The sequence below is a fragment of the Asparagus officinalis genome, chromosome 7, assembly GCF_001876935.1.
Source record: "Asparagus officinalis chromosome 7, Aspof.V1, whole genome shotgun sequence".
NCBI classification, from domain to species: domain Eukaryota; kingdom Viridiplantae; phylum Streptophyta; class Magnoliopsida; order Asparagales; family Asparagaceae; genus Asparagus; species Asparagus officinalis.
In genome coordinates, this window is record NC_033800.1 from 12,506,590 (window position 1) to 12,529,471 (window position 22,882).

The 22,882-nt window shown below is 38.3% G+C and overlaps 1 protein-coding gene across 1 annotated transcript; it reads right to left on the bottom strand.

Annotated features, from left to right (window-relative positions):
• On the bottom strand, window positions 12,651-22,613 carry LOC109849502 (protein LIKE COV 1-like). The gene is made up of 5 exons (XM_020419345.1): window positions 22,482-22,613; window positions 20,655-20,822; window positions 20,470-20,567; window positions 13,183-13,309; window positions 12,651-13,069 (listed from the first exon to the last, which is right to left on the bottom strand). Exons 2-5 carry the CDS (start codon window positions 20,770-20,772, stop codon window positions 12,975-12,977), a joined length of 438 nt encoding a protein of 145 aa, XP_020274934.1. The 5' UTR covers window positions 20,773-20,822; window positions 22,482-22,613; the 3' UTR covers window positions 12,651-12,974.

Below are 22,882 nucleotides of genomic sequence, written 5' to 3' on the forward strand. Positions count from 1 at the left end.
GTTTCGGTTTTTCTAAAGGAAAAGGTCCTCGAAGTATTAAAGTTACAATGATGAAAAAAATTAGGGTATTATTAAAGTTAAAATGATGTAAATTTAGGATATTTAAGTGCAAGTAACCTAAAAATATAAAAAAAAACCTGACTCATGCTCTACACGCCATAGTATCCTCTACACTTGGATCCTAATTAATCTTGACATCCATGTGTCATGAACTAAACATTGCATATCAAGATCAGTGTACATTTCTCATTGTCGTTTGACAACGGCTTAAGTGCAGAATGAAGAAGACTTAACTCTTCCTTAAAGTACCAAACACAAAATATCTATACAAGAGATTACAGCGACTCAACCTTCTATAATTTGTAAAATACAAAAACATCCAAAAGGATTAAGATAACTTCTCTAGAGGAGTTAAAATGAATTAATCCTCAGAATGTGTGGTTCACTGATTATCCTATTTAAGCCAGTTATGAGCTAATCGCTCTATTTATAAAGAAAAAATAGTCAAAGTTCACATTATTCCAAAACACTTAAAAACTATCACAAGATTCTTTATTTCTTTGGACTTTAAATCCCAATTTCCTTCTCTTGTCCATTTCTCTTACCCCTCCTCTTGCTCAGTTCACTCTCTCATCATGCTCGATACTTGTTGTCCGTCTCCCAAGCCTTTATTATGGTTGAAGAAATCATGGATCTCCCACCCCCTCCTTCAAGCCTTTGGTTGCCCATTTTTGGTCCACCTTTAGATGTCAGGGCTCTTAGGTTGTCAATTTCTACTCCAAACTTACACTTCTCAAGAGAAGACTCAAATGGTGGAAGAAACATATTTTTAGATCTTTGCAGCAGAATAAAAGGCATATTATGGACAATATTAACTCCTTTAATGTACTAGAAGAATCCCGCCCTCTTCTGGATGATGAACTCCAACTTAGGCTCTTTCTTAGAGAGTCTCTCGCAAATTTAGCTAAGCTAGAGGAAATCTACTAGAAGCAGAGGTCTAGAGTGTTTTGGCTATAGCACAAGATGATGGTAATCTATCATGGAAGTAAAACTTATAACTGATCAAATATCTATATGTGCATCATCTTGTGCTATAGCGGTACTCTTGTAATGTTCTTACTCAATCGCTCTGCGGCAATAGGATTTATTATCTCCCTATTACGGATACATGTAATAATGATACTATTGTAATACTCTTACTCAATCGTTCTGTGGTAATAGGTTTTATCTTCCTATTTTCGGATACGTGAAAGATCAAATACTAGTCATGTGTATTTATAAATTTTAACTTGTGATAAAAGTGTGTTAATTCAACACAAACTAAGCATAAGTGCATATATCTCGGTGTGTGTGTCCGCATCTGAAGTTCACCATCATCTCAGGTGTTTAACAAGTTTTAACATTATAGTTATTCATCACAAGGTCAAGAGAAACGCTCGACAAACAGAAATCAAACCAAAACCATGCACATGCCAACATCAGACTTGCGGTCGACCACGACGGGCTCCAGAGACTACCTAGGTCTCTGCCCTACACGCGGTCGACCGTGGCGGTCAACCGTGGCGGTCGACCGTGAGCCCAAAATCCAGTTTTTCCAGGATTTATGTGTGTCGTGTTCACGTCGTGTTTTTGTGATTTAAACATGGTAAAAACTTCATGAATCTTGCATACAAACATGTTACAGCAGATAGAAATATCTGGAAACAAAATTAACATATATAACCATGATTTTATGCATTATATTTATATTCAAAACCCTAAAACATGCATAAAAGCTCAAAACGACGAATCAAACTTCTTTCTTTAGATTAACCATGTTTTAAAATCATCTTTAGATCTTAAATACATCTGTAAAATTCGTTCTCAACCTTTTTAGCATGAAAAGACCTAATCTGTATACATATAATACAAACGAGTTGTCTTTTATTCATAATCTAGTCATTTAGGCTCTATAAAACATGTTTAAATCTCTTTAAAAGCATTTTGAAAACTAGGAGGGGGATTAGCAGAGATGATACTCGCCTGAGATTGTCGAAAAACGTTTTAAAAGCAAGGTTGAAAGAAATCTCCACTCCAAAAGACAATAACGGAGAAAATCCCGCTCGAAAGCCTCCAATCTTCTCCAAGAAATCAAACTAGGGTTTGGGGGTTTTGGTGGCCGTTAGGGTTCTTAGGAAAACTGAGAAAAACGTGAAAAACTTATATATATATCAGAGAAAACGAAAATGAGTTTAGAAATCTGAAACCAACTCAAAACAGGATTCAAAAATACTCTGCAGGTTTCGCGGTCGACAGCGGTGGTCGACCGGCTGCGGTCGACCGTGGCGGTCGACCGAACTGGGTATTTCCAGTTTTTCAAGGGTTTGGCCATTGTGCATGTTTCGACTCTTTTCTCTCTCATGTATGAACTGTATTTCCAGTTTTTCAAGGGTTTGGCCATTGTGCATGTTTCGACTCTTTTCTCTCTCATGTATGAACTCATTCATACTCAAAACACATTGTATTATACTCATATACCATTTAATGATATTTATCATACTAAATATCCATATATCATAATTAATCTCATATTAATATATCATTCAAAAATTATCGAGGTTTTACATTCGCCCCTCCCTTAAGAGGATTTCGTCCTCGAAATTCCATAGTCGCATCACAAAGCTTAATAACTGGGAAAACTCATTAAGAAGGTATATTTCATACATAGAAAACCTTCTGCACTCATCCCATAGTATTAGCACAAAGATATTTAAAGTTAACAACTTAGAATGCAAACATTCTCACCTAAATCCCTAATTAAACGAAATTGGTACGTCGAGTGAAATAATCCAAACAAGGAAACCCTCATGTATATACCATATGTTTTAAATGATTAAGGACCAGGTGACAATATCATCATTCTAGTGTTAAAGGTAAATATAAATGTGTTAAAAATATCATTGTGTCTAAACAACATAGATAAATGATAATTATCAAAGCATCAACATCATACCTGTCCAAACAGGTACGGGTCCTCCTCGCGCTCCCAAGAAATCTCTTCGGCTCCTTGCTGGTTCCACTGCACTTTCACTAATGGAATGATTTATTTCTAAGCCTTTTATTCTCTCTAGCAAGTATGCATACCGGAATCTCTTCGGTAGTCAAGTCATCCTGAATCTCAATCTCTAGTGAGTCAATCACTCTCTGTTGCTCATCATCTCGCAGATGCTTCTTAAGCATCGAAATATGAAAAACATCGTGTACACTCGACATCGATGCTGGTAGGTCTAACCTATAAGAAATAGCTCCAATGCGCTCTATGATCCGAAAAGGACCAACATATCTCGGGGCAAGCTTCCCCCGTCTACCGAAACGCTGAACGCCCTTCATCGGTGATACTTTTAACATAACTAAGTCTCCAACCTGAAATTCTAAAGGTCGTCTCCGCTGATCTGCATAGCTCTTTTGCAGACTCTAGGCTGCAAGAATGCGCTCTCGAATCAATGCTACCTTTTTCATGGTCTGTCTAACTAACTCCGGACCAATCAATAGACTATCCTCTGGCTCTGCCCAACATACGGGTGATCTGCAAGGTCTCCCGTACAAAGCTTCATACGGTGTCATCCCGATGGTAGCTTGATAACTGTTATTATATGCAAATTCAATCAGTGGGATGTGATCCTCCCAGCTACCCTGAAAATCCATAATGCACGCTCTCAGCATGTCCTCTAAGATCTGATTCACCCTCTCGGTCTGACCATCTGTCTGGGGGTGAAAACACTGCTAAATGACAACTGACTACCAAAAGCATCCTGAAAACTCCTCCAAAAATAAGATGTGAAGATTGAGCCCCGATCTGATACAATCATCTTCGGGACTCCATGCAATCTAACAATCTCCCGAATGAAGATCCTCGCATACATATCTACCGTATAAGTCATCCTCACTGGTAAGAAATGAGCAGACTTAGTCAATCTGTCCACTATAACCCAAATAGAATTATTTTCTTTCTTTGACTTAGGCAACCCCACTATGAAATCCATGGAAATATCTGCCCACTTTTACTCGGGAATGGGTAAAGGCTGTAGGGTTTCTGCAGGTCTCTGATGTTCTGCCTTAATCTGCTGACATGTAAAACACTTAGTCACATACTCTAAAATCTCTCTGCGCATACCGCTCCACCAGAAATACCTCTTCAGATCCTTATACATTTTTGTCGTGCCTGGATGCACCGTATATTTGCTACGATGCTCCTCATCAAAAAGTTCATTCTTTAGTTGTAAATTATTCCGCATAACAATTCTGCCCTTCATCCGAAGGCCTCCATCTATCCCTATAGTCCAATCATCATTGGACTCTTTGGAAATCTCCCCCTTACAGGTTTGAATCTAATAATCCTCTATCTGAGCTTCGACCACTCTATCTCTCCAAGATAGCTGTACAGATAAAGCTCCTAAAAACACACGGCTCCCGCTAATCTCTGGCCTGAAATCAAAGTGACTGAGGATATTAAGATCCCGATGAAGTGAACACCTCAAAGCTGCTAGCCCATGACGACGCTTCCTGTTTAATGCATCTGCTACCACATTCGCCTTTCCTGGATGGTACTGAATAGCAAATTCATAATCCTTAATAAATTCTATCCATCGACGCTGTCTCTGATTAAGTTCTTTCTGAGAAAAGAGGTATTTTAAACTCTGGTGATCTGTGAATAGCTCAAACTGTACTCCGTATAAGTTCTTTCTGAGAAAAGAGGTATTTTAAACTCTGGTGATCTGTGAATAGCTCAAACTGTACTCCGTATAAGTAATATCTCCACACTTTCAGTGCAAATACCACTACTGCTAGCTCCAAGTCATGCGTAGGGTAGTTCTGCTCATGAGTCCTCAACTGCCTCGAAACATAAGCTACCACTCTCTGGGTCTACATCAATACACCTCCAAGATCCAATAAGGATGCATCAGTGTAGATAACAAAAGTCTTATCACTGCTAGGAATAACCAAAACTGGTGCTGAAGTCAATTTAGTCTTCAAAGTCTCAAATGCCTTCTGGCACTCTATGCTCCAAATAAACTGTACACCCTTCTTAGTAAGGTGTGTAAGCGTGTGGTAATCCTCGAGAAGTCCTGGATGAATTTTCTATAATAGCCTGCCAGGCCTAAGAAGCTACGAATCTCGGTAACTATCTTCGGTGGCTCCCAATCAAGTACGGCTTCTACCTTAGTCGGATCTACTGCAATGCCCTCCCGGCTGATAACGTGGCCCAAAAATCTGACATCTGATAACCAGAATTCACACTTGTTAAATTTAGCATACAACTGATGCTCTCTCAATATTTACAATGCTAACCTCAAATGCTGCTCGTGCTCGGCCTCCGACCTCGAATAGATAAGAATATCGTCGATGAAAACTATCACGAACTGGTCCAAATAAGGATGAAAAACCCGATTCATCAAATCCTTGAATACCGCGGGTGCATTGGTCAGCCCAAATGGCATGACAAGAAACTCGAAAGACCCATATCGAGTCAAGAAAGCGGTCTTAGGAATATCCATCTCCCGAACTCATAACTAATGATAACCAGAACAAAGATCTATCTTTGAGAAATACTACGCTCCCTGCAACTGGTCGAACAAGTCATCGATCCTCGATAATGGGTACATGTTACGGATAGTGACCTTGTTCAACTCGTGATAATCTATACATAATCGCATACTCCCGTCCTTCTTCTTCACAAAGAGGACCGGTGCTCCATACGGAGAATAACTCCATCGAATGAAGCCCTTAGACAACAACTCATCTATCTGGATCTGTAGCTCCCTCATCTCAGCAGGCGCCATACGGTAAGGAGCTTGGGAAATCGGTGCGGTGCCTGGCTGCAACTCTATGCAAAACTCGACCTCTCACACTGGAGGTAATCTTGGTATGTCCTGGAAGACATCCTGGTACTCTGAGACTACTCGCATCTCACTCAAATCTACACCCTGATCCCGCAATATCACATCCTCTACGTATGCCAGAAATGACTCCACAAACTGGTTGCCTCTGAAGGTAGCTACCACTAACTCAGACCCATCAAATGCTCACAAACTGACTGTTTTCGCAAAATAATCGATACTTACATGGTAAGAAGATAGCCAATCCATACCAAGAATCATATCAAATTTAGACATATGCAACACGATCAAATCAATCGCGAACTCAGAATGATCCAAGCTAACGATGCATCACCTACAAACATTCTCTAACAGAGACATCTCTCCTAACAGAGTGGATACAGATAAAGGGAAATCTAACGTCTGAGCTGCAAGCTGAAGTCTAACCATAAAATTATAGGAGATAAAAGAATACGAAGCGCCAGAATAAAAAAGAATTCGTGCTGGAAAGGAGTTCACACGGAATGTACCTTCCACCACAGCTCCGCTCGGGCCATGATCGCGAGGAACAAATGCATACACTCTACCGGTCTGCTGCTCTGCATCACCTGGAGTGAATAGTGCCATCTGTCTCTGCTGGGTCTCCTGGACCGCTTGAACCTGTCCCTCAATCCTTGGGACTGCTGGGGGGTCCCTCAATCCTCAGCTGCTGGCCCTAACCGCGTCTCTGAGCGTAGTTTTGCTGATGCTGTTGAGTCCTACCCTGCTGGCCTACTGCGGGTGCACTGCGGCACTCTGTTGCTCTGTGACCAATCTTGTTACAATTGTAACAAGCTCCCTAAAATCGGCGCTGCTGCTGTGCTCTCTGGTCCTGCTGATGGCCCTTCTTATGGGGACCCTACTGATGCGGACCCTTACCCTACTGATGGGGTCCTCCTGAGCCTCCAAATGGTCTTTTACCTTTTCCTTTCTCTTCGGACTGTCCTGATTTACCATTGTTCTTGCCCTTGATGAATATGACCGTATCTGTCTCTTGAGCCATGGAAGCATCTGTCACCTCTCGCACTGAACGAAACCTCCGAGATACTATATACCGGCGCAACCCTGGACGAAGTCCCATCAGGAACATCTGAGCCTGACGCTCCTCTACGTGCCACATACCGATGAACCTAAGCAATGACATGAACTTACTCTCAAAGTCCATGACAGACATATCCCCTTGCTCTAATCGAGCTAGCTCTAACTCTTTTCCGGCTTTCGCTACAGCCGAAACATACTGCTCATCAAAAAGATATATAAAAGTCTCCCACGAGACCGACATCCTCTGCTCTAGGGTGAAACGGAGTCTATACCATCCTTCTGCATCGCCTTTGAGGTTGAAAGCCGCAAGCCTATGCTTCTGTACAGAATTAACATTCAGCATATCCAAGATGTTACTCACATCTTCCTTCCATTTGTGTGCGGCAATAGAGTCCGTCGAACCATGAAACTCTGGAGCCTTTAACTTCTGGTACCTCTCTACCAAACGAAGCTAAGCCTCCCGCTCAGCCACTCCATCATCAACTGGAGGTGGTGGTGTAACTATTGGTGTCCTCTCTGGTATCTCCTCCTGAATGGGAGTTCCCTGTCGAGCCTGATCTGCTAATTGCTCTTCAATAGCTGCCAAATGAGTTGCCAAGGGTGCTATGAGATCCACTAAGTACTGCGGAACCTGCTGTGGCTCCCGCTCCCTATCATCCTGCTTAACTCCCTGAGCACGAGTAACTCGACGTCCACGACCTCTTCCTGACATCTATAATTCCAAAATAGAGCTTATTACGTAGTAAATAGGATCTCAAGCATGAAGGATATAACATATACCAATAAGTAAATCATATCACATATATCTCATATCATGCTTTATTATTCAAAGCAAATAGATCAAAAAAAATTAGATTTTTCGCGTACATATATAGTACGTCCTCACTCATACTAAGGATTCCTTGCGGACTGTATACATGATCCCTAGTAAACTCTATCCTAACTCCACAATATGACACATGGATGATCCTAAGGATATTGGAACTAGAGCTCTGATACCAACTGTGACGTCCCAGGGTTCACACAATGCTGCAGTCCCAGATAAAACCCGGATTGTCAAACCTGCCAAGCACCAACCACCATGCTACGACATGTTTCACCATCACAATCACTATCTCTCTAGTGGAAACAATAAATAGGTGAAGGTACAGACAGGCAAAATAGAAATAGGTAACATTGGATATACACAGAAGAAGCATAAGAAATATCAAGAATGAGCCCAACTGAAATAGAATAGAAATATCTCTGAGTGTAAACTGGATCTCAAATACAATGAGTCAAATAAACAAAGTCTCACAAGAGCTCTCAACTCTAAAATAAAGTATCAATCTAGAGTTTGAAAATAATCAACTACATGTGGAGTTCTGCAATAACTACAAAGTATAATAAATAGCTAAATGGACAACTAAGGAGTCCCATCATCCTGTGACTCTCCGTACGCCGGACTCGCTGCCTGAAAGAGGGGAAACAACGAGCGTCAAAACGCTAGCGAGATCATCACTACCTCTCCCCAGGGGAAGGGGTAGGAGTATATAAGAAAATAGAGTCAGTACTTACATATATCAAATCATTCATATAGCTCTCTATGAAAACAAATAGTCAAGGAAACATACTTAAATCTCCAACATAAAGAATAAATACATCATCTCAAATTACATCCGAGTAGCCTACTCTAATATAAGAGGATGTCAACCAAACCAAAACGAATATAATTGCCGTCCATAACGGGTGTGTCAAAATCTCAAAAAAAATATCCTACTCGCGGGTAATCTATCATGGAAGTAAAACTTATAACTGATCAAATATCTATGTGTGCATCATCTTGTGCTATAGCGATACTCTTGTAATATTCTTACTCAATCGCTCTGCGGTAATAGGATTTATTATCTCCCTATTACGGATACATGTAATAACGATACTATTGTAATACTCTTATTCAATCGTTCTGTGGTAATGGGTTTTATCTTCTTATTTCCGGATACGTGAAAGATCAAATACTAGTCATGTGTATTTATAAATTTTAACTTGTGACAAAAGTGTGTTAATTCAACACAAACTAAGCATAAGTGCATATATCTCGGTGTGTGTGTCTGCATCTGAAGTTCACCATCATCCCAGGTGTTTAACAAGTTTTAACATTATAGTTAATCATCACAAGGTCAAGAGAAACGCTCGACAAACATAAATCAAACCAAAACCATGCACAAGCCAACATCAGACTGGCGGGGGGCCCTGAGCCCAAAATCCAGTTTTTCCAGGATTTTTTGTGTGTGTCGTGTTCACGTCGTGTTTTTATGATCCAAGCCCAAAATCTAGTTTTTTTAGGATTTTGTGTGTGTCGTGTTAACGTCGTGTTTTTGTGATTTAAACATGGTAAAAACTTCATGAATCTTGCATACAAACATGTTACAGCAGATAGAAATATCTGGAAACAAAATTAACATATATAACCATGATTTTACGCATTATATTTATATTCAAAACCCTAAAACATGCATAAAAGCTCAAAACGACAAATCAAACTTCTTTCTTTAGATTAATCACGTTTTAAAATCATCTTCAGATCTTAAATACATCTGTAAAATAATCAAACTTCTTTCTTTAGATTAATCACGTTTTAAAATCATCTTCAGATCTTAAATACATCTGTAAAATTCGTTCTCAACCTTTTTAGCATGAAAAGACCTAATCTTTATACATATAATACAAACGAGTTGTCTTTTATTCATAATCTAGTTATTTAGACTCTACAAAACATGTTTAAATATCTTTAAAAGCATTTTGAAAACTGGGAGGAGGATTAGCAGAGATGATACTCGCCTGAGATTGTCGAAAAACGTTTTAGAAGCAAGGTTGAAAGAAATCTCCACTCCAAAAGCCAAAAACCGAGAAAATCCCGTTCGAAAGCCTCCAATCTCTCCAAGAAATCAAACTAGGTTTTGGGGGTTTTGGTGGCTATTAGGGTTCTTAGGAAAACTGAGAAAAACGTGAAAAACTCATATATATATCAGGGAAAACGAAATTAGGTTTAGAAATCCGAAACCAACTCAAAACAGGATTCAAAAATACTCTGCAGGTTTCGCGGTCGACCGTGGCGGTCGACCGGACTGGGTATTTTTAGTTTTTTAAGGGTTTGGCCATTGTGCATGTTTCGACTCTTTTCTCTCTCATGTATGAACTCGTCCATACTCAAAACACATGGTATTATACTCATATACCATTTAATGATATTTATCATACTAAATATCCATATATCATAATTAATCTCATATTAATATATCATTTAAAAATTATCAGGGTTTTACAGAGACCAATCATCATGAGACCAATAGGAGAGCAAGATCATTTATAAGTTAATGCTCCTAAACATATGCTATCTTCATCTAATATTTGCCCTTCGTCGGAGTTGGATCAGGTGTGTTGGCTTTTAGACAATTCAACAGTCTTCCCTATCAAATCTTTATACTCATTTACTTCTGATGAAAGCACTCGTAACCTATTCTATTCGACTATATGGAAAAAGTATTCTACCTAGCAAAGTCAAGTTCTTCCAATGGCTCTTATCTCTGCATAAACTGAATATCAAGGACATGCTACTTATCAAAGGGTAGACTGGAGATCCTACTTGTTCCTAATGTCAACGTGAATTGGAGATCCAGACCACCTCTTCTTACACTATTCTTTCGCTAAATAAGTTTCAGATTTTTTTCTTCCTAAGATTGGAGTTGCTTCTTTGCCTCGAGATATTAGTCAATGCTTTAATATCTACAATGATGTTACTATTGATACTAAGGCTCGACTACTTTGGAGGTTTTGCTTCCCCACTACCTGCTTGTTTATGTAGAGAGCTCGTAACAACTTGATCTTTTGAGGAGAAGAACCTCAAGCTCGTAAGTTGACTTTCATGGTTGCTCATTTTCTGGACAGGCTCTCCAGCAAACAAAAGGGGGCAGAAGTTGAAAGCTATCGTCTAAGAGAATGGCATCTCAGAGCTCCTTTCTTCCAGCGAGGATAGCAATACCGCAGGGGCCAATCCATAGCAACTTTCTCTATCAGTCATGTGGGATGGATATAAATTATTTTGCCAGTTGACGTATCTGCTAGCTAGCTACCAATTGTTCATATACTTTACTTATTTTGTATAGGCTACTCTGATATCTATGAATGCTTTCTTTTGATTCTCCCATGTTGTGTAGAGTGACGACAAATGTCTGCTCCTCTACCCTTCAGGGGTCTACATAGAGGTGAGCATAGTTCGATTCAAGCTGAACAAACGACCGAACCGACCAAAATTTGACAGTTCGATTCGATTTTTACTAGAGTTCGGTTAGGGTCGGGTTGAAGTTTTTTTAACCCGAACCGACCGAACTGACCAAATTGTATTACTCATTCTAATTACTGTTTACATCCGCTTAAACCCGACTCATTATAGTTTATATAGAGTTACTTCGCTGCAACTTGATACCATTTTCTCTCACGCGACCTGATAACGATAAAATACCCCAACAATGGTGTCATCGCCATATTAGAGTTTTTCATTGTCTCTAGTTCTCTACTCCTCTCTATTATCTATTCGCTTCTTCTACTTTGGACCAATCCAATTTAGAGGTAAAAAACTTAAACCATAATGTTGATTCTAACATTTTCTTGATTTTTCTCCTCGATTGATACATCTTTGGATCAGACTTCTCTTTAGATTAGACTTATAATTTTATAAAAACTATACCCAACATTAAAATTAGTACATATTTTTATTTACTTTGTCTATCAAATTAAGATCACTTTAATTCTTTATGTAGGCTTTCTCTTAAAAAATTTATGTAAGCTTTGGTAGGAATAAGATTTTGATTTCTATATTTAATATTCAATAGCATTTGATAGTTTATGAATTTTAATAAATTGAAGTCTAAGAGACTTCTTTCTTCGTCAACAGATTAGAGGTGAAATTAAATTTCCACATAACATTTGTCCCCAAGTAAAAACCAAACAAACCGACTCGAACCGAAGCGAACCGAACCAACTTAAATCGGTTCGGTTCAGTTTTGAATGATAGGCAGTTCGGTTCGGTTTGGCCAAAAACCGAACCGACCGACCAATTGCACAGCCTTAGGTCTACATCAAAATCTCTTCTAGATATTATCTATATATACTAAGTTTTGAGAGATATAATATACCTTTAATAAGGCCTGTTGCCCTATTCTTATTTCAAGAAAGAAAAAGATTGATAAATCATACTTCACAAGTTAACAATTTAACTCTTCAGATTATTAAAAGAGCTAACTATGTTAACAATTCTCCTTAATCACTTTTTCTAAATCAATAACTACACGGGGCCAGTTAAAACTTTGCCCCGCTAATTTAATGGGATTCTCTACGTTCACAGTGCAAGAAAATGTTTATACAGATTATAAGAGAAATGTTATGGTTGGTAGTCCTCAATCACCTAGATGGATTCCCACGGTCGAAAAATTAGGGAAGGCGCTCCTCCCAATGAAAATCTATAAAATGATACCTATGACAACATTGCCAATAACTCTAATTTATTGCAAGCGGTCCGAACCAGAGAAATACTAATCAAGCCACTAAAATGTTTCTCATTCTCCAGATTGGAGAATACAAATGTAACAAAATGTCTCATCCATAATATTTCAGATTGAACCACGATTTGTAAGTTCTTTTTGCACATTCAATTAGGATAGTCAATCTGCCTTCAAATCTTTTCCAAAAGTGGCTCCAAAACTGAACCAGAATACTTAAATTTCGTGTAACCACAATCATGGCTTGTACTTCTGATATTAACAAGAAGAAAACAACACAATTGATCATCTACATCAAAGTCAAAGATCGTTAGATCTACTCTGCCTACATTAGTTATATATGCATCAGCAGAAGCCCAAATTTTAGGGTGTATGACCCATCAAACCAACATAATTTGGATGAAAACAAAAAGAGAAGAGAAAACTCCGCACTAACCAAATATCCGATAAAACACTAAGACCCAAATTAAATTGCATTTTTTACAGCTCAAGACTAGGCGTCTTAGTTTCTCATTGATCTGGTTCTATTTTGCATTGTAGTTGAGTCCTGCGTCGAGAGAACCTGTGGCATTGACATGCCAACAGAGACGACAATTTCTGCACATAAGATGATGAATGAAAAATGATGAAAATTGTCAATAATAAGCTAGAATAAACAGGTAAGTTATGTTATTAATTTATATACTGTTAACTGAAAAGGCAAATGTTACCAATTCCTTCTCGGACCGATAAGTTTGGTCTAATAACATCTTTGGAGTTGATCAGAAATATATCTCCAATATACAGATGATTGGTTGGAACATAAACGCAGCATAGCTCCTCTTCAGCAGAATAACTCTGTATGAAAGGTTGAGAAATATATATATATGAAAATATTAATAAAGACGTTCATGAGCGTGCATGTGTGCGCGCGAGCGCATGTGCGTGTGTACATATGTATATGTATATGTATGTGTGTGTTTATGTGTGTGTATATATATAAAGTAAAGCTCCTATAAACTTAAGTGGATAAAAAAACTTGTCCAATAACTTTTTTTATCCATTAGATTTTCTTTAAGAGTTGTGTTGGCATGTTTCGCAAATAAATACACATCTCAAAGATATCTTTCATGTTTTGCACAAATCTCAAAGCAAATCTAATGGATAAAAAAATTGGTGAAGTATTTGTATCCACTTAAGTTTATAGTAATATATATATGGAGAGAGAGAGAGAGAGAGAGAGAGAGAGAGAGAGACACTTATTGGTTGAGGCATTGGAAAGCCCATCAATAATTTTAATTTATCACAAGCCCAATATGCAAGGCAATGATATAATTGCGTATCGACTGAGCCAGGTCTTTTAATTAGACACTGTTAAGTGCAACACAAGAGTTATACTATTGTTGTACTACCAGACACAAAGAAGTGGGGCCTATGGAACTTCATAATTTCTTTGCAATTTAGTGGACTCAAGTCGCACATGACCAAACCATCTAAATCCATTCGCTCTTGTTTTATCATCCATAGGAGTCTACCTCTACTTTCTACAAATGCACTTGTTCCTTATCGTATCTCTTAGTGTATGTGCACACGTCCATCACATTCTCATATCTTTTGCGCTCACTTCCATCACATGCTTCATGAAGCATTTATATATGCCAACAACAAAAAGAGTTCTAATGTCATAGGACCCTGCCACTACACCAAAACTTCGAACATTTATGATGTCACTACACCAAAATTCTGATCATTTCTTCTACAATCATTTCCATCATATGTTTCATGAAGCATATATAGTATGCCAACATGGAAAAAAAGTTATTCCTGTCATTGAACTATGCCACAATACTAAAACTTTGTTGTAATGAGGGTTGACGATTATAATTTTATATTCGAACATATGCACCAACAAGTTGAGAGCCCTTTTCATGGGTCGAAACTAAGACTCATGTGGCGGAATCAATTTATATTAAAAATCCGCTTAAAAGTTGATGGTCAATAGGATTAAACTTGGGTTGCTCTAATACCATGTCATTGGACTCTGCCACTACACCAAGACTACAAAGTTGTTGTGAGGGTTAAGAGTTATAATTTCATATTCTAACACTAACAAAATTTGTAAAAACCAAAAGGCCGTAGAATGTGCGAGAGAGCAATAGAATCCTATTTATGAAAGTGTAGGATCATAAATATTATGGTCGTATTTCTCATCTGATAATAACTCATCCAATTTCAAATCATCTTTCATAATGTATCTATTTTTCTAGTAAAACTACCTAAACATGAACCAGGTTATCAAACACAGATATACGAGATTTACTAGTTCCTTTGGATGTGTGGTTCTTCATTCATATATTGTTCATTGTCTTATGCTGAGATAAAGCCTATTCCTCATCCAGCATTACAACTTTCATATGCTTGGACGACCAACTAGGTCCTCACATATGTGTTCATAATATTGCTACAATTAAGGGTTCTATAGTTCTACTAGCATACACTTTGTTGTTTATGTTAATGTCTATCAAATGTGCACACCTCAGCACTTCACGCGCCTTATGATGCAAGGCAGTAATGAAGCGTCTCGCATCTAATGCATTTTCCTTTAGAGTCAAAGGCCCTTTGATATTAAAACATATAATTTCCTTCATACTAAGGTGAGGCAGGACAAATTCAGATATTACCGATGGATGAAGATAACTTGTTATGATTTCAAATTTAGATTTTTATTTTATTTAGGACTTTTATATAAGATGTTTGATTTTATCTATTAGATTAAGGTATCTAGATTGCAATCTTAAAGTGTATTAGGATAGAATTTGAGTTTGAATTTTAAATTGCATTGGAGATTATGGTTCCAACTCTATTTTAAGGAGTTTCAAATTTCATCGTTTAAGCAAATAGTAAATTGAGAAATAAAAAACTATGAAAACTTTAGAATGTAATTGCTACAAGCGTCTGATTTGCCCAGGTGTGAAGCCCAAAATGTTATGTGCCTGTGTGTGGTTCCGGCTTACCCACAAATTTATCTTTCCAACGTTCACCCAAGATCCAAATAATTTCTTCTGCACAAATGGATCTGAACTATTTGTTCAAATTCATCGACATATTTCCATAAGTCCATAAAAATACCCTATCAGTTCTCTCTATTTTGATGCAGAAGCTTTTATCTCTTCCCTTTCTTGACATTGACAAAAAGAATTAGTAGTTAAACCAAGAACAGATCTTAAGCATCCTTTGATATTTCTCATTGTTATCAACAAACCAAGCCAAATCATCTCCAAAAGTCTAATCAATCGGCCCAATAACCCTGCTTAATATGTCAATTTTTAGCAGACCAACCTATGGCCCATCTTTCCAGCACTACTATCCACCCCCACCCCTTTTTTGTATTCTTGCTACCATCAAGCCATCCAATAACAAAACCCAAGTCCAATGGCAAACCGTGTATTGAAACAAAGTCAAGCCAACACCCACACAAAACAGTCATCTACTTTCCTTCAAATCATGACACAGATTTGATCTTCATCACTTGGGCTTACATATATTGCTACATATTCAACTAAACTCTGACATTCCCTATTTAAGTAAAACCAAATTAACCAATCTCAATATGTGATGTGAACTAATTATAATTCCAGTATGCATCACATGTAAGTAATACAAAGGATGTTAGATATTATTAGTATTTAGATCTATTAGATGATATGTAATATTATTGAGATATTATGAGATGTGATTATATATGATTTTATTTCATACCGATTTTGTAATATCCTCCTAATCTCTATTTAAGAGAGGTTAGGATCGGATGAATAATGAACTTTGCCTTTTCTATTTCTCTACTTGGTATCAGAGCTCATGGTTCGATGGGCTTTTGTTAAATACTCCAGTTGCTTCGAAATTCTATTCTATGGATTATATAGCTCAAGGTGGAGTGCAAGTGACGTTACATTATATCTCCCTCTAGTCCACATGCTGTCACAAGTTGCTGTTTGACTATATTCGTATACGAGGTAGTTGAGAAGCTATCTTAGGGTGTGTTTGATAATGTGTTTTTTTGTTGTATTTTTGTAAAAAACATCATGCCATGATGTTTCTTTTGAAATGTGTTTTGAAAACACCATTTTGGTCAAACTAGTTTGACCATTTATATAGCGATAGTGGCGCGGGCGTTCGGTGCCGACGATTCGGTGGGTCCGATGATCCGACCGAATGAGGCGATGCGAACGACGACGCCGAGTGGCTACACGACGGGAGCGACGAGTGCCAGCGTTTACGGAACCGACAGGCGGCGGTGAATGGCCGACGGGCAGCGACGTGGAGGCGGCAGCCGTGGCCGGTGTCGCGCGACGTGCGGGACGACGGATGGCCGGCGGGCAGCGACCGCGGTGTGGTGCAGCGGCGGGTGGAGGGTGACCGACGCTGCGCAACCGGCGGGTGGCTGACGAGCGGGCGGCTGGCGGGCCGAGTGGAGCGGCGACAGTGGCGTGGTGGCGATAGCGACCGGTCGACCACGGCGGGCGCGGCCAGTGACGTGGCGGGCGGGTGGCGTGGCCTGAGATGCGACGGGCGGTGGCCAGATGACTGGTGTTGGGACGGTGGCCGCGGGTGGCCGCGGGCACGAGTAGCGGCGGTGGGGCGGCGGTGCGCCAGCAGCGACGACGGGTGTGGGGCGGTGCCTGACAGCGGTGGGCGATCGAGCTGCGACGGCTTAGATGAAAAAACGAAATCTTAAAACACATTTTTGATATTTTGAGAAAAATATTTAATTTTTAGATTTTGTAAAGGGACAAGTCAAAAAAACGCTCCAGTTGCCAAATGCGTTTCTTTGTTTTTGTTGAAAAAAAAACAAAAACGACAAAAACATGACGGTTGCCAAACGCTCCCTTAATTAGCCAATCCCGTGTTTTGGGCTCTAATTGGACTCCGAGTGAATGTGGAGATTTGTAAAGTATTTTCGCATCCATTCGGTTATATGAGGTTTGGTTTGGGAAAATGCATGGAGTGGGATTTAGTCCCTCATCGGATAGAGAGTAAGATAGATAGGTGATTAATATGCTCGAACTCATGACCCAAATAGGATTAGTCATTTTGAGTCAATTGGGTCCAGTAGATTAGATCCATCTCCTATTGGGCCTTTCAAAAAAAAACCCTAACAATTGGAACCTTCTCTATTTCTCTACATCTCTATTTCTCTACATGGTATCAGAGCCTTCTTGATCCTAGACAAAATTATCGATAGCGGATAACATCGCGTAGCGGTGAGGCATCGCTAAAACTATTGGGGGCTATTGCAACAAAATAACGACAAAAAACACAGTCAAATAGCATCTAATTTAGATATGTATAAATATTCAAAAAAAAAATTAAAGAATAATCTAAAAAATCCAAAAGTGCATATTTGATAATTGAAAGAGACCTTAAACATGAAATAGACATGTAACCGTTACATAATACTGAAGACGACTGGAGGAGTCAAAGAGGATGTGGGAGACGACGGGAATACGCTAGAAATCGCGGGAGGCGGTGAGATGCAATGGTTGCTAGGCGGGTCTAAATTTAAAAAATAAACCTAAAACCACTTTTAAATAGCGGTCAAAAGTGAATTTTGCGTGCAATCAACCGCTATTTATCGTTATGACGTGCTATTAGTCGCTTCTGCAAGCGAAAAGCGGATATTTTACAATATGTCACCACTATTGGGCAATAGCGTAGCGGGAAGGGATCGGTAACGCTATTAGCGCTGCTATTGCAGCACTATTTACCGCTACTTATAATAGTGATCCTAGAGAGCTCATTTTTCTTCCTCAACCTCGGGTCGCCAAGGGGGTTTTCACCGCCTCTATGCTTCCCCTCGGTGGCTCCGACATCTTAAGCTTTGACAACTACTTCGAGATCATTAATTCATAAATCATCATAAAAAGCCCTAAAAGAAAGAATTGCTCACCTGAGTTAATGTTCATCACATAAACAGTAATCGAGACCTCTGTTTAGTGAGTGAGCACTAGCTAGATTCCTATTCACCACGTGAATAGTAACGACTACGACGATCACCACTGCTTCCTCTATGACTCCATCTCCTGTTGAAGTCATCTTTCTCGTCAAAAAAGCACTAAAATCAAGATCGAGCGACCAAACAAGCGATTGATCAATGAATCCTTATTATTTCTATGGCCGACTCGCCTAAGGTTTTTACTAGCGCACCTGCCTAGGTTGATTCTACAGGCGTGGCCACCTAGCGTGTTTCTATGGGCATGCCCACCTAGGGTTTCTATTGGTGCACCCGCCTAAAGTATTTCTACTGGCTTACCCGCCTAGGGTGTTTCTACTGGCTTACATGTCTAGAGTGATTCTATTAACTGCCTAGAGTTTCTTCTGACGATGATACACTTTTTTGATTGCTGGCATCTTCAAGTATTCCGGGCAAAGATACAAAAGCTCTTGCAACTAGTCATTCTATTTCCATTTGTAGCAAGCTGGACATATATAGTATATAACTATATATGCTCCATATAACTATATATGCTCCAACTTGAAGATGAGTGTTAGATATTATTAACATTTAGATCTAGTAGATATTATATGAATTGTTGAGATATCGTGAGATGTGTTTAAATATAATTTTATGATTTTATCTCATACCTATATTGTAATATCCTCATAATCTATATTTAAGAGAGGTTAAGCTTAGATGAAGAATGAACTTTGCTTCCTCTGTTTCCCTACGAAGGAAATCAAAGACGACCTTACCAAATTTCAACTATGGAGCTGAACAATGCTTAAAACTTATTAACTAGTAAAAAAATCTAATGCTAATTGTCATTTCAAACGTTTGATATGAATATCAAACCTCCTTTCCTTCAGATCATGATACAGATCTGATCTTCATCCCTTGGCTTACACATGTTGCTACATATTCAACTAAACTCTAACATTCCCTACTGAAATAAAACCAATCTCCACATGTGCTATGAACTACTTGTAATTCTAGTGTGCATCACATTTAAATAAGAAAGAAATCAAAGGTAATCTTACCAAATTTTAACTGTGGAGCTGAACAATGCTTAAAACTTATTAATTATTAAAAAATCTAATGCTAATTGTGATTTCAAATGTTTAATATGAATATCAAACCTCCTTGTCTTCTTCTTCGAGTGGAATTCCATTGTACTGCATCACTAGTCTAAAAACTGAAGTACCACTGTAGTTCAGTATGGAATATCAAACCAACCCACCTGGCTACCCCAAGACATGCACACACCAACCAACCTCTCTCAATGAATTCAGTTATGTCGCATGACCTAGTCAATAAAGATTTCAAATCAATGATGCTAATGTTATTATTACTCAAGTAGTTTCACTGGACTTAGTTAGAGCTCTACTCAGCCTCCCGAAATCATTAGTCATTTAAAGAGAGATAATATACTAAACTAGCATTTTTGAGCAGTTAATATGCTATCTGAGAAGAAGTGAAAAGGAGTGGCTTGGGACTGATTTTAGAACTTAGGTTCACATGAAATGAAGTGAACCACAAATAAATCGAACAAATTCCAGGTGACTATGGCAACATACATGCATTATTTTTAAGGAAAGACTCACAAAAGCCCAAAAAATCTGAAAGTTGGATCAAGTTCAATTTGATGCAGATTCTGAAAAGAACTTATTTATCTTCAGATATGCTGAGATGAGTCTTGTCTTTTACTATTCCCACTAGATGTAAACAACTTCTAAAGAAACCTACTTGTTTACAGTTCCATTCAGATTATGATCCATTGAGAACCATACTAATCAGATTTCTAGCTTCAAGATCACAGGATATAAAGTGGGGAAAAGTTCTAGCATGTATATCTACATGAAAGCATTGAAGCACACTCCAACAGTTTCACCTACAAAAGGTATAAGGTATATACATATCGATGCAATGATCACAGGAAAAAACATAACTTGGTGATAATAAGAATGGGCAATCATGCAAATGGAATGCAGTATAGATCTTTAATGGTGTATGTTTTTAAGACCTGAAGAACAACAGATGAAGTGATGAAACCAATTGCATATTCACCAATTCGCGGATGTCTTATAATTGCAACTTCCTTGAATGCTTGTGTGTTCTGATCTGCAGATAGAAAACTTCAGCAATATGCTCAACTCAAAAAGTGAAAAAAGGTGAAGGCGAATGGAAAACAGAATGAGGATAAATTACTAGGTGATATGGCTGCACTAATCTGCTTGGATGCATTGTAAATATGGCGAACAAACGGCATCCTCTTAATAAACCACTCTCCAAGGCTAAGGACAGATGCCCCTAGCCATGAGGACATGAACACTCCAACCAAGAAGATGAAGGTTATGGACGTTATAAAACCAAGTCCTGGCAAGCAAAGCAAACTACTTAAGCACAATTGTTTTTTCAGATATCTGATGTAAGGATTTGGGATCTCATATTCCAAGAAAAAACAATGAGCCCAAACTTAATAATTGAATAGCAAAGAATCAATAATAAAGAAAAAAGGGGGAGTGTCATAAACTCTACCAGTATCAATACCCAAAAGATCAGCACTGATTAAGCAAAAAACGATAAAGAAACAGCTAGAACAGCATCATAGAAAGGTATTCTCATTTTTATATCATATTATGATATCCTCATCATACTATGGTGTGACTGGGTAAGATAATCTCATTGAAAGGAGGAGCTTCATTATGAAGGTGAAATGCATATTTAAGTTAGAAGATGCAGCTCAGACAAACATAGTCAGAAAGAACTTGACAGGGAGATCGTGTTTATTCTAGAGCGATGAAAAAGAACGCTAAGCATAGGTAAGCATGTTTTAGCTGGTATCATTAGATAACGTCTTCAACTATTTTTCTTTGATTGTATGGATTTTGTAGCTTTGTAAGCTGTTTAGAATCTTTTTTTCCAGTCAGGACCTTTCTCAAGATTTAGGAATTCCAACCCTATATTGTTATTTCGGGTTTCTGTGAAATAAAAAAAAAAGAAAACTAATGACTTTCTTCTCTCCGACAGGAACAAAGTCACAGTGGAACAAATGTATTTGGAAACCACAACATTAACTAGCCTCCGTCTATCTTCTCCTAATTTCTCTTTGGATGACAATCTTTTCTGACCCCAATACTAAACCTCATCTAAATCCATCACCAGCTCAATCCTGTTGATAACAATTCATATCAAGCACTGTCTTCTTTCAAAGCTTTGTCAAAAACTCCCCACCTCTAAGCCAAAATCAAATCTGAACCCAAAATCTTCCTCGACTCTGCAACAGCCATAGAGATAGGGCAGAAGATTCTTTACACTACCTGCCCATATCCTCTTTGTCTGTGATATTAAAAGCCCATAACCTAGGAGAATCAAATTCATAGTTAGTCTAATGCTGATTTTTAATAAAAATTTGATGGAGGCTTTGTCCATAGGTGCAGCCTCTCACCACCTGAGGTCAGAAATGTTGATCTTTTATTCTTGTTTCATATTGCGCAGTTATGGATTCCAATGATTATTGCCAAATATTTAGACCAGTTCCATTGATTTATCAGCTATTTAAGATTGAACAAAATTCGCTATTCATTTTTGGTGTGTACTTTAGCACTGACTTGCATCTTCCTACTTCTGCGTTTCAAGAATAGTGTAGCTAATTGTTTTATGCATATATGAATAATATTCAATAATTAGTGGCCATCCTCTTAGATAAGTTAGCAGTTGCTCTGTGTTTGTGCTTGTGTATATTTTGCATCCTAGTTTGATCCCCTTTCTCATTGTCGCATGACAGCTACTGGTGACCAGATCACACACATTGCAGTCGTTTTGAAGTGTTTACATAAACTCCTAAGGCATTCATAATGCCACATGCTAATGGTGGTTTCTTTAAGTCAACAAGAAAGTATGTGAAAACATCTGCCAAATCATAGAAAGGGGAGAGAAAATTAGTAAACAAAGAAGCAAGCTGAAGAAGCAAATTAATGCTGAACGCCGCAAGTTACAATATGAAAAGTTAATAAAACAAAATAGTTTGCTTACCAAATATATTGAATCCCAGTTGAGCATAGATGGGAGAAAAGAATCCATCAACAAAACAAATGAACCACCAGGTGATATAGAAAGTGATTGCAATTGGGAACAGGATGACACTGCAACATAAGCCAGTATGGAGTTAGATATGAAAAGAATTCTCCCCCATGTTGAACTCCAAACCCAATCTGGTGCATCTCATTTATTCAACTATGAATAGAACCATTAAGCCCTTGTGAACCGGAAAATTAAACTCCATCAAATTAAAAATCCAGCAAAACTGTTTGCAGTCATATAACTGACATTTCTGTAAAACTAGAAGTAATATTCAGCAACTTTCAAAATATAACTGACAAGAGTTCATTTTAATACATTAGAAAACAAGGGGTAAAACTCGAAGTTCATCAAAT